The following is a 14260-nucleotide window of genomic DNA, read 5'->3' on the forward strand; positions in this document are numbered from 1 at the left end:
GGGGTCTTATTACTTATTCTTCATTAGGGGTGTGCGATATTGACAAAAAAAAATATCTCGATATTTTCTGGTTACTGATATATTTAATCAATAACGAAAATTACACAATATTTTACTGAGTGTATGTTATTGTGCTGGTATCTTAAGGACTAGCTGACAGACTACAAATGCTTCTAAAGTTTTTGATATTCTTCATTCTGTGTGACGATCAGATCACAGCAGTGATAGAAATTAATCTTTTCCAATACGTTTAAGTAGATTTTTACCTTTTATTGACATTTATAGTTTTTATTATTATTATTATTACCTTTATAAAGCTTGTTTTAGAATTGTAAAATACGCGAGAATCCCGTGAAAAACGGGAGGGCTGACAGTTATGACCGAAATGACTGAAATCCGGAACTGAAATTCCCCGCTCAGAGTTTCTTCTGGAAGAATAGAAGGAACGGACGCAGAGGAACATCATGGAGGGAGATTTGAGTTGTTTCATGTAACAGCGACTCGGACGCATTTCTGGGGAATTATCAGTACTGCCTCTCCATGGAGCTCGATAAAGACATCCAGACAACACAAAGAGGCTTTCACTGCAACCTCTGCATCGTTAATATACCGAACAGTAAGTTATAATAAACTAAAACATCAGCGCTAACACAAGCGAGACGTGTTATTGCACTTTGCAAACCTGCTATAATACGAGAATTACATATAAAAAGTACTTGCATTAAATGTAGAACTGCCAATACATTTTAGGGCACTTTATGCCAAAAAGTAGTTTTGTAACACATTCCATGATAACACACAGCATTTAATTCGTATCATGAAGTTTTATAAATACTATGATTGTAATTAGGTAAAAATTCATAAACATGGTATACACAAAAGTACTATGGTATAATCCTCTCATAACGTCACTGTAGCAGTTTTTTGTAATTTTCTTAATGTACTCCATCAATTTCATTTTGCATTCAACTCAAGTGTTTCTGTTCAGGGCCGAGCCTAGAAGACCATGTTAAAGGAAAGAAACACCAGCATCTCCTGCGGCTCAGAGCTCAGCGTAAAGCTCAGGAGGAGAACAGCGTGTTTGTGAGCGGCTTTAAACCAGACACGTCTCAGACCGAACTGAAGGAGTACTTCGCACAGTTTGGGCCAGTGTCAGATGTGATCATGGACAAGCAGAAGGTTCATATACTGTACACACTGTCTTTACCCAGTGAGGAGAACTTTAATCAGTGTCTTGCTTACATCTGCATTTGAGAACATATGCAACATTTTCTAACCTTATGTTAACATTAACCCTGAGTTAAGTAGCATTAGCATAGGGTTCATTTGAGTAAAAGGAGATGTAATGAGATATTTGTTGTTTTTTGTAGGGTGTCTATGCTATAGTTGAGTTCTCCGAGCCGCAGAACGCTGAAGCAGCTCTGGCACAACTACAGCATCAGCTCAATGGACTGAAACTCCGTGTCAAGCCCAGAGAGAGGAAAGAGTTTAAACTGGCCAGCAGAGGGAAACAAGACTCCAAAAACCCCCAGATCTGCCTGGACAAACTCAACTACGAGCTCTGCAAGGCTACATCTGTAAGCGAGCGTTTCACATCCAGGCAGCACAATGAAAAGTGTGCTTTTTATCATTTTTTTTAAAAAATGATTCTTTTTGTGTGTAAAGTAAATGAGCAGATGCTGAAGGTGGTGGAGAGATTTGAGTTGAAAGACAATGAGAAGAAAGTGAGAGATCTTCTAGTTCAGCTGCTACAGGAAGTCTTCACAGAGTTCTTTCCAGGTTCTCTCTTAACTAAACCATGAACCAGACAAGACTAGTGGATAAAATAAACCTTCACCCCGTCTATTTTCTAAATGCATGTTAGAACTAGAAGCAAGCATAGAACTAATTATGAACAGTTCACCGGTTCATTTGTTTCTTTTTTGCAAAATTAAGTCTAGTGAACAGCTTATGCATAGAACCAAATCCTGCCCTACATTTGAGAGAGAGATTTGTTGCTCTGTCTGTTTCATCACAGTTTTAATCAGTGCAGAAGAGTGACCACGCATTTTTTCTGCAGCATTGGTTTTTAATATTTTTTTTCCTGTTCAATTTCACATGATGTTAAAAAAGATTCTTCAGAAAGTCCTTGTGTCATGTGTTACAGATTGCCAAATTGTGCCCTTTGGATCCTCTGTGAACACTTTTGGGATTCACTCCTGTGACCTTGATCTGTTTCTCGACCTTGAGAACACCAAAGTTTTTCAAGCTCGTGCCAAGTCTTCTGAAGCGGTGTGTTGGCAGCTCTAATACTGGGTGGTTTTGACCTCTAGCTATTTACTTCTGTCAATCTGTAAAATCTCAAAAACTGCTAATTTTCAGCAGACAGGAGAAAATCAGTCTGAGGATTGCCGCTCTGAAGACTCCATTTTATCCGACATTGACCTGTCCACTGCCACTCCTGCTGAAGTATTGGAGCTGGTTGCAGTCATTTTGAGGAAGTGCGTTCCAGGTGTGCACAAAGTCCAGACACTCAGCACTGCCCGACTTCCTGTGGTCAAGTTCAGTCATCGAGAGCTCAACCTCCACGGAGACATCACCATCAACAACAGGTTGAAAATGGAAAAACTTGGAGTAGAGCACCCTATTGGATAATCTCTGTCTATTATAATGTTTTTCTTTCTGCACCAGATTGGCAGTAAGAAACACTCGATTTTTGCAGTTGTGTTCAGGCATTGACTCCAGACTGCGACCGTTAGTCTACACCATCCGATTATGGGCCAAGCAGAAACAATTAGCGGGTAATAAAGTTGTGTGTAACATTTAATTGTGAACATCAGATAAAAAACGACTGCATTTTTTGTTTTACCACATATGAGTGCTTATATTTAGGGCTGTTAAGTTTTTTTTATCAGCATATTAATAGTTGTAATGCAAAAAATAATTCTTGACAGTAAAGTGATGTGACTATAGTACAGTAATAAATCATCAAATATAATGTTTTTAATAAAATTCTTCAGAAATGCAGAACCACCATGATGTATGCTTTGAACTGTACTTTTTTCATTTAAATAATTTATTACATTGTTTATATTCCAGTGTTAGGTGTTAGACTCAATCTAGGGGATAAAAATATATTAAAATACAAAAATTTTAATGGTGTAATATCAAGCTTCGCTTTTTTTTTAGCAAATTATAACTTTTAACACCAATTCTTTTTATTTTGAGGCCTGGACATTTCTTGACAGTTTTGGTACAGTTTTCTCAGGTTAATCTTATACATTTGGAATATTCTAGGGAACCTGTCTGGTCCTGGACCGTTGTTAAACAATTACGCTCTTACACTGCTGGTGATCTTCTACCTTCAGAATCGAGACCCTCCTGTGCTTCCCTCTGTGAACCAGCTAAAGAACATGGCCTGTGCGTTAACCAGGACTGCTCTTCATTTAACTTCCTTAAGCATTTGTTTTTTCTCTATTTTATGACATATTACATATTTTGTTGACTTTTTTTTATTAAAGAGGTATAAGATGCAGATGTAACAGGAGGTCAGACTAAAACGTGTCTGTCATGAGAGCCTGAGATGCATATCTCATGCATAATAATGGCTTTTGTTTCTGCAGGTGAGGAAGAAAAGTGTATTATTGAGGAATGGGATTGTACATTTCCTAGTCAGCCATTTATTGTACCGCCCAGCAAAAATACTGAAGATCTCTGTAAGTATAACATAAGCTTTACATTATCAGTTAACATGTTTACATTCACTTTCTTAAACTGGTTACCAGTTAACTGCATAGTTCATTAATAGCTTCAGCATTAGCTGATCAACACAGCTACAGTAGATTTTTTACCCAATTTCTTCTGGCATGTAAACCCTGCATGTAAAAGCCTTTCTGTCAGCTTATAGACCTTAGTGCAGGTGAATACATTTCAAAACCCGCAACATTCAAAAACGTTTTATTGAACCAACAGAACACACTGTACTTCTGTCCCTCACATCATTGAGGCTTAATTTGTCAAAAAATAAATATGACACTACCCTGACTAAGGTTTATTGAAGTGCACATCTGACTATATATTCACATCCAGCAAAAATTGTTTCACGATAGAGGAGGAGACAATAAATTGTACACTGTTCTCATGCAGCAGATGGATAAGTTCTACAGTCAAAAACTCATCACTGCATCTCTAGAAACTGCAAACATAGAATACAAGTCCATACAAATTTCTTGATTTTTTTTTTAAATACTTTTTTAGTGCTTTAACATCGCAGCTTGCACAACTAACAGATGGTATACTCGGAGTTGGATGATCTTTGTTTTGATGTCACGTTTTCTTTAGTACCTATCAGCCTACTGAAGTGCCTGTAAACATGCTCAGTATCTCATTTGCTTTTTTACAAACCCTAGTGTGCTCCCTACCTAGATATTATCATGGGTGTCCTCCAACACAAAGGCTGTAACAAACAGCAGGCTGCAACAAAATTGAGGTAGTTTGATGTTACCTTGTGATCAAAATCAAAGACAGCATTGCATGTATCTTCTGTGGAGAAGTTTCCTTATTTGCTCTGGAATTGCCCTTATGTCTTTTATCTAAATGGTAATATATAATTTACAGTATCTACCCAAATATAGGTAAATATATGGTCACATTCTTTTAAGGTCTAATTAACAAACCATTAAATGTGACTTGCCTCAATCTCTTAATTTGCTACTTATAAATATTTATTAAGTAGTTGCTAAGGTATTGGGCAAGGATCTCCAATCCTGCTCCTGGAGAGCTACCGTCCTGCAGACTTCAGTTCCAACCCTGCTCCAGCACACCTGTCTGTAATTATCAAATAGCCCCGAACACCTTGATTAGCTGTTTCAGGTGTGTTTGACTGGGGTTGGAGCTGAAATTTGCAGGACAGTAGCTCTCCAGGAGCAGGGTTGGAGACCCCTGGCATTGGGTGTTTAGGGATGTAGAATATTGTCATGCAAAATATGTGTTTTATAATTAGATTTTAAAGTACATATCTCTATTTTGTAAAAGTCATTGTTGATTAAAATTGTTATAAATATTGTGCATCCCTATTGCATACTACCAACCAAGTGGAACTTGCTTTTGAGTGCTCAAATCACTTGAACAAGCTGCTCTTCATACAGACATCAGTAGACTGTGCCTATGATGTAAATGACATCACAAACTGTCTGCTAGAGATGTACAGGTTAATCGTGTTGTTCTCCCTGTATCTTTCCCTCCCTCTAATCTCATTTCCCTCAGGCACTTTGCTTTTTGGATTCTTCACTTTCTACTCAAAGTTTGATTTCTCTGCATCAGTGGTGTCTCTGCGAGATGGCCATGTATTGCCTATTACAGATTTCCTCCAAAGTGATGAGGAAGTGGTAAAACCCTCAGAGGCCTCTGGTCCCAAACCACAGCGTTCCTCTGCCCCCAAACTGAGGCCTATGAATGTCCTGGATCCATTTGAGCTGAACCACAATGTGGCAGGGAACATTAATGAACGAACGCAAAAGAACTTCAAGCGAGAATGCTGTGAGGCTGAGAAGTACTGCCGCAGTTTGCAGTATCAGCAAAAATCAACCAAGGGAAAATCCTGGGGCCTTGTGCGGCTCTTTGCGCCGCCGACCGAAGCCGGACCCCGTTCACAGGTCGATACTGAGAAGATTATGGAGGTCAGCATCCCCTTCAAGGCAGACGTTCTCCCAGAACCCTTGCGTGCCCAGCTGGCATTGGCTGGGCAGGGTTTTAGAGGTCTTTGGTTTGCAAAAGTCTGCTCTGCTGTGCACATGGTGTTTCATGAAGTTTTAAAATGTTCACCTTTAGAGGAAACTCAAACTACAGCTGTTTGTCAAAATCTGGACAAAGCAGACAGAGATGGAAATGAAATGGAGGTTAATAATAACCAAAGTGTAGAAGACTCTGTTCTTAAAACTGGTAAGAAGAGACCCCTTGCAGTGGACGAGGACGAGGGTCCGTCGACCTCCACTGTTGTACAAGCCAAAAGACAGAAGCTAGATGCTGATATGGAGCACCCAGAGCCGGTCCACTGGACTTGGACTCAAAGGAACTGCGTTTGGGCAGGCCGACGGAAAGTGCGAAGAGATCTCTTGAAGACTAGTGATGAGACTTCCAAACCTGAAGGAGGCTGCGTTGACATTGAGAGCAGGGTGACTCAGAGCATTGTGGAGAAAGAGGAGAAACTGCAAGATTTGTTGGAATTCAAAGTGGATGCAGAAGTTGTCGGTGGGAACGAAAGCACTAAGGTTGTCCTCCGTTTTCACCCCAGCCATGATACAGCAGGCGTCTTTCAAGACTTCTTCCATTTTCTAAAATCCTTCCTGTCTAAGATGGCAGAAACGATTCTAGGGAGGGCGGAGTCATAATTATTATTATTGTTTTTTTTTTTTTTTTTTTTTTTTTTTTTTGAAATTTGCGTAAACTACAACTTTCAAACAGAGCTCAGAGGTCTGCCCTTCTGAGGAAAAAATATTTTTAGTGAATGTTTTGAGAATATAACAATATATTTTGCTTAAAGCATGGTCTGAGTTAAAATGTATTTTTTGTTTTTTGTAAAAAAAATTCCTCCCATGATTTTGGCACGTTTGCCTCTCCATAATGTATATATAATGAATGTGTACACTCACATTAAAGTTTGAACTCAAAACACCTGGGCTTTGGCTTTCTTTATTAAACAGATAGTTATGATTTTAAAATCTGATTTGATGTGCTGCAAATGATTAGTTGTAAACAATCTGAAATTTGCATGTGTGTGCTGAATATATCTTTGTTTAATACTCCAAATACTGGCCATAGCCTACAATGGCTTTTATAAACTACATACATGTATCTTGGTTTGACAATTGTTTACATTTTTTATAAATTGTATAAAATTACTTGGAAGTGAACTAAGGTTCTACTAAAACGTGATCTCCATATCAGTACATCATAAAGCTGGTATTACTGTTCTTATACCTGTTATATGGTTAGTGTGGTATCTGTTTTTGTTTTTTTACTGTCTTGTGACATTTTGCCATTACTGTACTGATTTGGTGATGTCCAAAAAGGTAACTCTCCTGGATGATGATTAAAAAATTCAGAAACTTGTAACAGAAAATATATAAAAACACATTTTGGTTGGAGCTTTTATTGTAAAAGAAGAAATGGAACACTTAATAAATGACCACTTTTTCATGTTAGAATTCAGGGGAATGGCAAATATGGTATAAAACGCACTCTTAGCAGTGATAGCGTGATGTTAGATAAGAAAAAATTGTGACTAATATGATTTCAATAATAAAAAAATGTTTAATGTTTTTTACAATATAAGACTTGATGATGACATGAAAACGTGCATGTATGTTATAACAAAAATGACTCACCTGTTGCAAAATCAATAACACACCTCATGTGGCCTTTCCCCTTAATTACTTTTTGCAGCTTCCTTTTCATGTTAATGTGACGTTCTGCCCATCAGCCTGCTGTCCATATGGTGGATGTTATGGCTGTAAGACATGCTTAGAATGGAAAAGCTATGAGTGCTCTGGAATGAGAATTCAGAGGTGTGTGCAGAGATAAATGACTGTAATTACACAATGAGGCATGCTGCTTCATTACAGCTGCTGTATGTGACACTGGAGGATTAGTCACAAATGAACAGCACACATCCTGCTTTATTTCATACAATCTGGTGTGCATGCAAAAGTAATTAAGACAGAAAAAATACAGGAGGTAATAAGACTTGCATGAGCATTTTTTATTTTATTTTTTTTTGAATTGTTGGCCAATTGTTTGAATCGCATCCAAAATAGAAGTTTTTGTTATGGTAATATGTGTGTATACTGTGTATATTTCTTTTGTGTATATATAAATACACACATGCTCCTTTATATTTATGAGAAATATGTTGCTTATATGTAAAATATATTTATATATAATATAAATGTAAATACATTTAAATATTTCATAAATATATACTGTATATGTGTGCATTTATATCTACATAACAAATATATACAGTACACACAAATATATTACGTAAACAAAACTTATTTTAGAAGCAATCGTAATTAATCATTTGACAGCACTAGTTTATACAAACCCGATTCCAAAAAAGTTGGGACACTGTACAAATTGTGAGTAAAAATGGAATGGAATAATTTACAAATCTCATAAACTTATATTTTATTCACAATAGAATATAGATAACATATCAAATGTTGAAAGTGAGACATTTTGAAATGTTATGCCAAATATTGGCTCATTTTGGATTTCATGAGAGCTACACATTCCAAAAAAGTTGGGACAGGTAGCAATAAGAGGCCAGAAAAGTTAAATGTACATATAACAGCTATTGGACCAATCTGAAACTTATTAGGTCAATTGGCAACATGATTGGGTATAAAAAGAGCCTCTCAGAGTGGCAGTGTCTCTCATTCCCCCAATGCTGCGGCGAAAAATAGTGAAGCAATATCAGAAAGGGGTTTCTCAGAGAAAAATTGAAAAGAGTTTGAAGTTGTCATCATCTACAGTGCATAATATCATCCAAAGATTCAGAGAATCTGGAACAATCTCTGTGCGTAAGGGTCAAGGCCGGAAAACCATACTGGATGCCCGTGATCTTCGGGCCCTTAGATGGCACTGCATCACATACAGGAATGCTACTGTAATGGAAATCACAACATTGGCTCAGGAATACTTCCAGAAAAACATTGTCCGTGAACACAATCCACCGTGCCATTCGCCGTTGCTGGCTAAAACCCTATAGGTCAAAAAAGAAGCCATATCTAAACATGATCCAGAAGCGCAGGCGTTTTCTCTGGGCCAAGGCTCATTTAAAATGGACTGTGGCAAAGTGGGAAAACTGTTCTGTGGTCAGACGAATCAAAATTTGAAGTTCTTTTTGGAAAACTGGGACGCCATGTCATCCGGACTTAAGAGGACAAGGACAATCCAATTTGTTATCAGCGCTCAGTTCAGAAGCCTGCATCTCTAATTGTATGGGGTTGCATGAGTGCATGGGCAGCTTACACATCTGGAAAGGCACCATCAATGCTGAAAGGTATATCCAAGTTCTAGAACAACATATGCTCCCATCCAGACGTCGTCTCTTTCAGGGAAGACCTTGCATTTTCCAACATGACAATGCCAGACCACATACTGCATCAATTACAAAATCATGGCTGCGTAGAAGAAGGATCCGGGTACTGAAATGGCCAGCCTGCAGTCCAGATCTTTTACCCATAGAAAACATTTGGCACATCATAAAGAGGAAGATGCAACAAAGAAGACCTAAGACAGTTGAACAACTAGAAGACTGTATTAGAAAAGAATGGGACAACATTCCTATTCCTAAACTTGAGCAACTTGTCTCCTCAGTCCCCAGACGTTTGGAGACTGTTATAAAAAGAAGAGGGGATGCCACACAGTGGTAAACATGGCCTTGTCCCAACTTTTTTGAGATGTGTTGATGCCATGAAATTTAAAATCAACTTATTTTTCCCTTAAAATTATGCATTTTTTAGTTTAAACATTTGATATGTCATCTATGTTGTATTCTGAATAAAATATTGAAATTTAAAACTTCCACAACATTGCATTCTGTTTTTATTCACAATTTGTACAGTGTCCCAACCTTTTTTGAATCGGGTTTGTATTTACATATATTTAAAGTTATATTAGGCCTATATTTTAAAAAATACATATTTAAATTATAGAGTTTTCAGGTTTTCTTAAATATACTTTTTTTCCCATCAAAGATTTTAATGCATTTTATGCTATGATTTATGATAATTTTTGAGCCAAGTAGATTTTGATCACAAATTTTCACGTTTTAATAACTTGACAGTTGGTTTGTATGCTAAATAAACCCTGAAGATGTCTGATAGTTGTATATTGATCTTTGTTAAAAGGTCTTTTCTTTGGTCTTATCTCGCCTGGCAAAAAGCGAACCAAAAAAAAAAAAAAAAGCTTTGACCAAACTTTATAATGAATTATAAATAAAGCAAATAAAACCTCCACTTTCAATTGAACTGTTAATATATTATAATATTTCATATAGTGTATCATGAAGAAATGGATCAGTTTAATATATTTGGAATGCATAACTTTGTTTATGTGCTAGTATTTTGCAATCAGTATTAATAATGCTGAACATTTAAAGACTTAACCTCTCACATTTACATTGATCAAATTTTTCTGCACTCAGTTTTTATTGGTTACATGTAAGGATATTATTTTTATACATTCAAATAGGTTTATTCATATTAAAATGAAGTATGCAGTGTTGAAATGCAATATTGACTCAACAAGAGAAAACCGGAAGAGAATATAAAAATTGTCTTAAATCTTTTCTTATGCCAAAACTGGCAAATGAGACAGTTTAGATTACTCTAGTCAGATTACATTTATGGAAACCTAAAATAGTTTTTCAACATGACTTAAGTATAACAGTCTTAATGTATTTTATTGTTGAAAAGTGGAGGCACCTCATAATTATTTAATGGCAACAACTTATTGATCCTGAACCAGTCACAAAAACACATTTAACCTGTAAATCTTTAATGGCACATCAGCTGGTATGCATTTGTTTTAATTAGATGCTAACTGAAGAAGAAAGACTTGCGTGGTTCTGTAACCTTAGGTCGATTAGTTGTGTTGCATGAGGGGTTTTATAATTTATGTATGCATTTGACTCGGTACACAGCAGATTTGTTGTTAACTGTTATTTATATCATAGAGGAAGAATTAAGATATGTCATGTCAATACAACAGCCAGCGATAGCACGCATTTAGAAGTGTGAAGAGGACATTTATTTACCATTTTAGCCAATGTCTTCAGCAACACTTGTAGAGCCTTTCTCAGCCTTAAAAAACAAGTTTTTCTGAGAGTGTTACAAATGTATTTTGCATGGTTTACCTTTGTGCAGTTAAACAGTGACACTGTTCCCATGATTACTACTAATCTAATACAAAAAAATAAAATAATAATAATAATACTTGTCATTATTTGATATGTAATGGATGGAAATTGATTGTTATTTTGTTTTTTCATAAGAAAGTCCCCTTTTATTCCCATTTCTTTTTATTAAGGTATGTAGTGTAAATAATGCAATTTTTTTTTATAAATATTTAAATCTTTTATTTACATTAAAATATTATTTTACTCTTAATATAAAAAAAATCTGAATTTGTCTTTGTCTCTGCACTTTCTATTCAACCTGTCAAGAAACAATATTTCCACTTTTAAAAAAATGGTTTGATCATTATGACATCATAGTTACAGATGTGACATCATGGTTCAAACAAAGGTTAGTTTGTCTTGCAGTGTTAATCAGTATTTAATTAAGTTTACGTATATTGGCTTTGTCAAGCTCAAAAAAAGGTCTCTTAAAGAACAAAAAGGCACATTTTGAAAAGTAAATACATTCCAAATGTACTATAACAATGTGGCAGTTTAGAGTTAGGATAAAAGATCAATTTGATAGGCTGTAACCTCATTTAAAATGATCAATATTTTAAGACTCAGTCCATGGAAAAAACACATTTGTTCACTGCTAATTTGAATATTTGAATTGATGTATCCAATATTGTGGTCCCTTGATGGTGGTTACAGTCTTTGTAGTTTGGATATGAGATTAGAAAATAAGTGTTTAGCAGTAATTCCTTTCAAAAGAAATTATAATAAAACTTCCTGAGAATGGAGTTTATTATTAGAACTTTAATAAAGAGGAAATCAAATCAGTGCAGGACTACAATATACTTCTAATGGGTTTATAAAATTTCAGCATTAAAACGGTATCAGTTTTCACTATGGCTTTCATCATTTTAGCATATTTAGCAGCCTATATTACAACATGGCCACTCACTGAAGCCTATGTTAAGTTTCACATATCTGAAATGTCCATTAAAGTCATTCAAAGCACCGGCTGGAAATGTTCCCACTGTCTCTCTAATGTCTTATTCTTATGCTATCAGTCTTATACTTTGTGTCTCTCAGGTCATGAATCAGCTCATGCAAACATGCTAGGCTGCTACCAAAGCACTCTGCTCACATTAGCAAGGCCATAACGCATGATAAGACTGATAATAATTCCATGTTTTCCTCTGATTCCCTGTAACATTATCCTTGAGACAGGAGGACAGCCATAAATACAGGAAGTTTCAGGATTTTGTGCGCATGAGTGGCAGACGCACGGTAGCAAAGTTAAAACAATGAACGACTGCACCTTTTCATAAATGGTCATAAATGGCTTTTTACTGTAGAGTTCTTCTCTTTGGCTCCTTTCTGTCTGAGAGACGGCAGTCTTGCCATCACAGCTCATGTCAGTTAGCCCCAGTTAGACATTCGGTGTAAACTGTGTTTACATGAATATGTAATTAAACTGTTTAATCAAACATGTTCGTTAAAATTAGACATGTTTCATTTTATGTTTTAATGACAAAAGATTCAGTCACATCAAAAGGAAAAGATGTAACTCACACTCTATATGATGATGATCTACTTATGAATAATGTAAAAATTAAAACTACAAACCAACTGCCATGTGAGACATTTTACTTCCTTAATTTTGTTTTCCTGTTGTAATCTGTTTATTCTGTCATGTCTATTCTGTGTACCACTCCTCTTCCCCAAATATAGTTTTATGATTCTTCATATAATTTCATTTTACACCTAGCGGAATTCTTACACACAAAACCTAAAATCAATTCAATTACATTGAAAGGTGTTCCTATTATTGATCAGAAAATATAACACCATGCATTTTCATAAGTGTCTTCATCAAAAAGTGTGTTCTGTTGAGATGAGCTGAGATTCTCTCTCATCTGCACGACAATCACTGCGTCAGAGGACATTATTCACTGTCTGCTATTTGTAGAGTTATCATTGCGTAAACACTTTTCCAATGAGTTTGTGCTTGTATTATCAGCTGTGGCTTTCTCAGTGTTTGCTCAGACTGATAGGCTGAAGTGTGAGTATCGAATCTACTGTGTGTTGTTTCTCCTCATTGACTTTTATGGTTGCACAGGTTGAGCGACCAAGACTCCAGCCACAGAGACAATCCTAAAAATTGTACAACAGAAGCCTCAGTAAATGTTCCTGTAAACTGTATGCGTAATATAAACAGAGAAATTAGTGATTTGTACCAGCGGATGAGTTCTTATACATTGTAGGCTGATCATATTTATATTTGATAAAGAAAATGTCCACAAGAAAAACAGCAATGTGCAGAAGACCACTGACATTTATGCAATTTGTAGTCTATTATGCCTTTTATTATCGTCCAGGACTCAAGGATTTATACTTTAATCTACTCTTGCATTTATGGGAGCTCAGAGAAAAATTGCCCTCGTACTTTTAAATATAAATATACAACTGATTTCACAGGAAAATCTAACTATTTTATGAGGTGGCATTTTCATATGAATCCATTTGATGTGAATTGTGCAAAAATGTGATTTTAAGAAAAAAGTAAGCACTTTGATAAATTACTGTGAAAATTTATACTTAGAATTTAGGCTACAAAATCCATAAAACTGTGTTCATTTGTGAAGATTATCATGATAAACAAAACATGTAGGAATCATAAACTTTTGCTAGTCACGGAGCAAAATGATATTTGGTTTTTGAAGAGGAAACCAAGGTGATACTAATTTCCGGGTTGATTTAAAGTTGATATAAAGAAAATATGTAATCAGTGCAGCAAGTTAAAAAAACTTCAAAAAAAATTAACTCCAACCTGATCACAAATGTAGCTATTTAACAAGGTGGTGATTTCAAATGAATTTGTAATTGTATGAAATTGTGCCATTTTATAAAAATATAAGCATGTTGGTCCTAATTGTCAGTGGAGTAAGCAGGTCATACAAATTATCCACCAATTCGCCCAAAATGTAAAATAGTTATTAATTACCAAGACAAATTTGGGATTTGTCCAGACAGATCTCACAGGAACACAAGGTGGGATTTCGTAAACATAACCATCACTGGGGTGAAAGCAGATAATAAGAAAATCAACAAATGAGATTGTACAAATTCATATAAATTAGCCACCAATTCACCAAAAAGTACAAGTTTCAAACTGCCATGAGATTGTGTTGATTTGTCTGTTCCTCCATAGGCTACTATTTGCATAGCCTATTATTAAATTTCCCAAATTCCCCACAATTACGCTAGAACAGAATTGAATTGTTTGTCAATATTTGTAATTTGGGTGGTCTCATTAAAACACTCGAAGATGAATTCCACTGGCTAGTTAACTGATCCATATATTGATTA

At 35.8% G+C, this 14260-nt stretch overlaps 1 protein-coding gene across 3 annotated transcripts; it reads left to right on the forward strand.

Moving 5' to 3' along the window:
* The first annotated feature begins 390 nt into the window (after positions 1-390).
* On the forward strand, positions 391-6649 carry LOC109073937 (speckle targeted PIP5K1A-regulated poly(A) polymerase-like). 3 transcript variants are annotated; one of them, XM_019090006.2, is made up of 10 exons: positions 392-616; positions 989-1179; positions 1371-1577; positions 1665-1779; positions 2147-2271; positions 2362-2591; positions 2671-2780; positions 3277-3399; positions 3603-3695; positions 5245-6649. In XM_019090006.2, the coding sequence occupies exons 1-10, from the start codon at positions 541-543 to the stop codon at positions 6366-6368; spliced, it is 2394 nt and encodes a 797-aa protein (XP_018945551.1). In that variant the 5' UTR covers positions 392-540; the 3' UTR covers positions 6369-6649. The 3 variants fall into 3 exon arrangements, with proteins under 3 accessions (XP_042591050.1, XP_018945551.1, XP_018945552.1); XM_019090007.2 differs by having other exon boundaries at positions 393-616; positions 2365-2591; XM_042735116.1 differs by lacking the exon at positions 3277-3399 and having other exon boundaries at positions 391-616.
* Positions 6650-14260: the final 7611 nt, after the last annotated feature.

This window comes from Cyprinus carpio, chromosome B12 (assembly GCF_018340385.1).
Source record: "Cyprinus carpio isolate SPL01 chromosome B12, ASM1834038v1, whole genome shotgun sequence".
In the NCBI taxonomy this organism is placed as follows: Eukaryota; Metazoa; Chordata; class Actinopteri; order Cypriniformes; family Cyprinidae; genus Cyprinus; species Cyprinus carpio.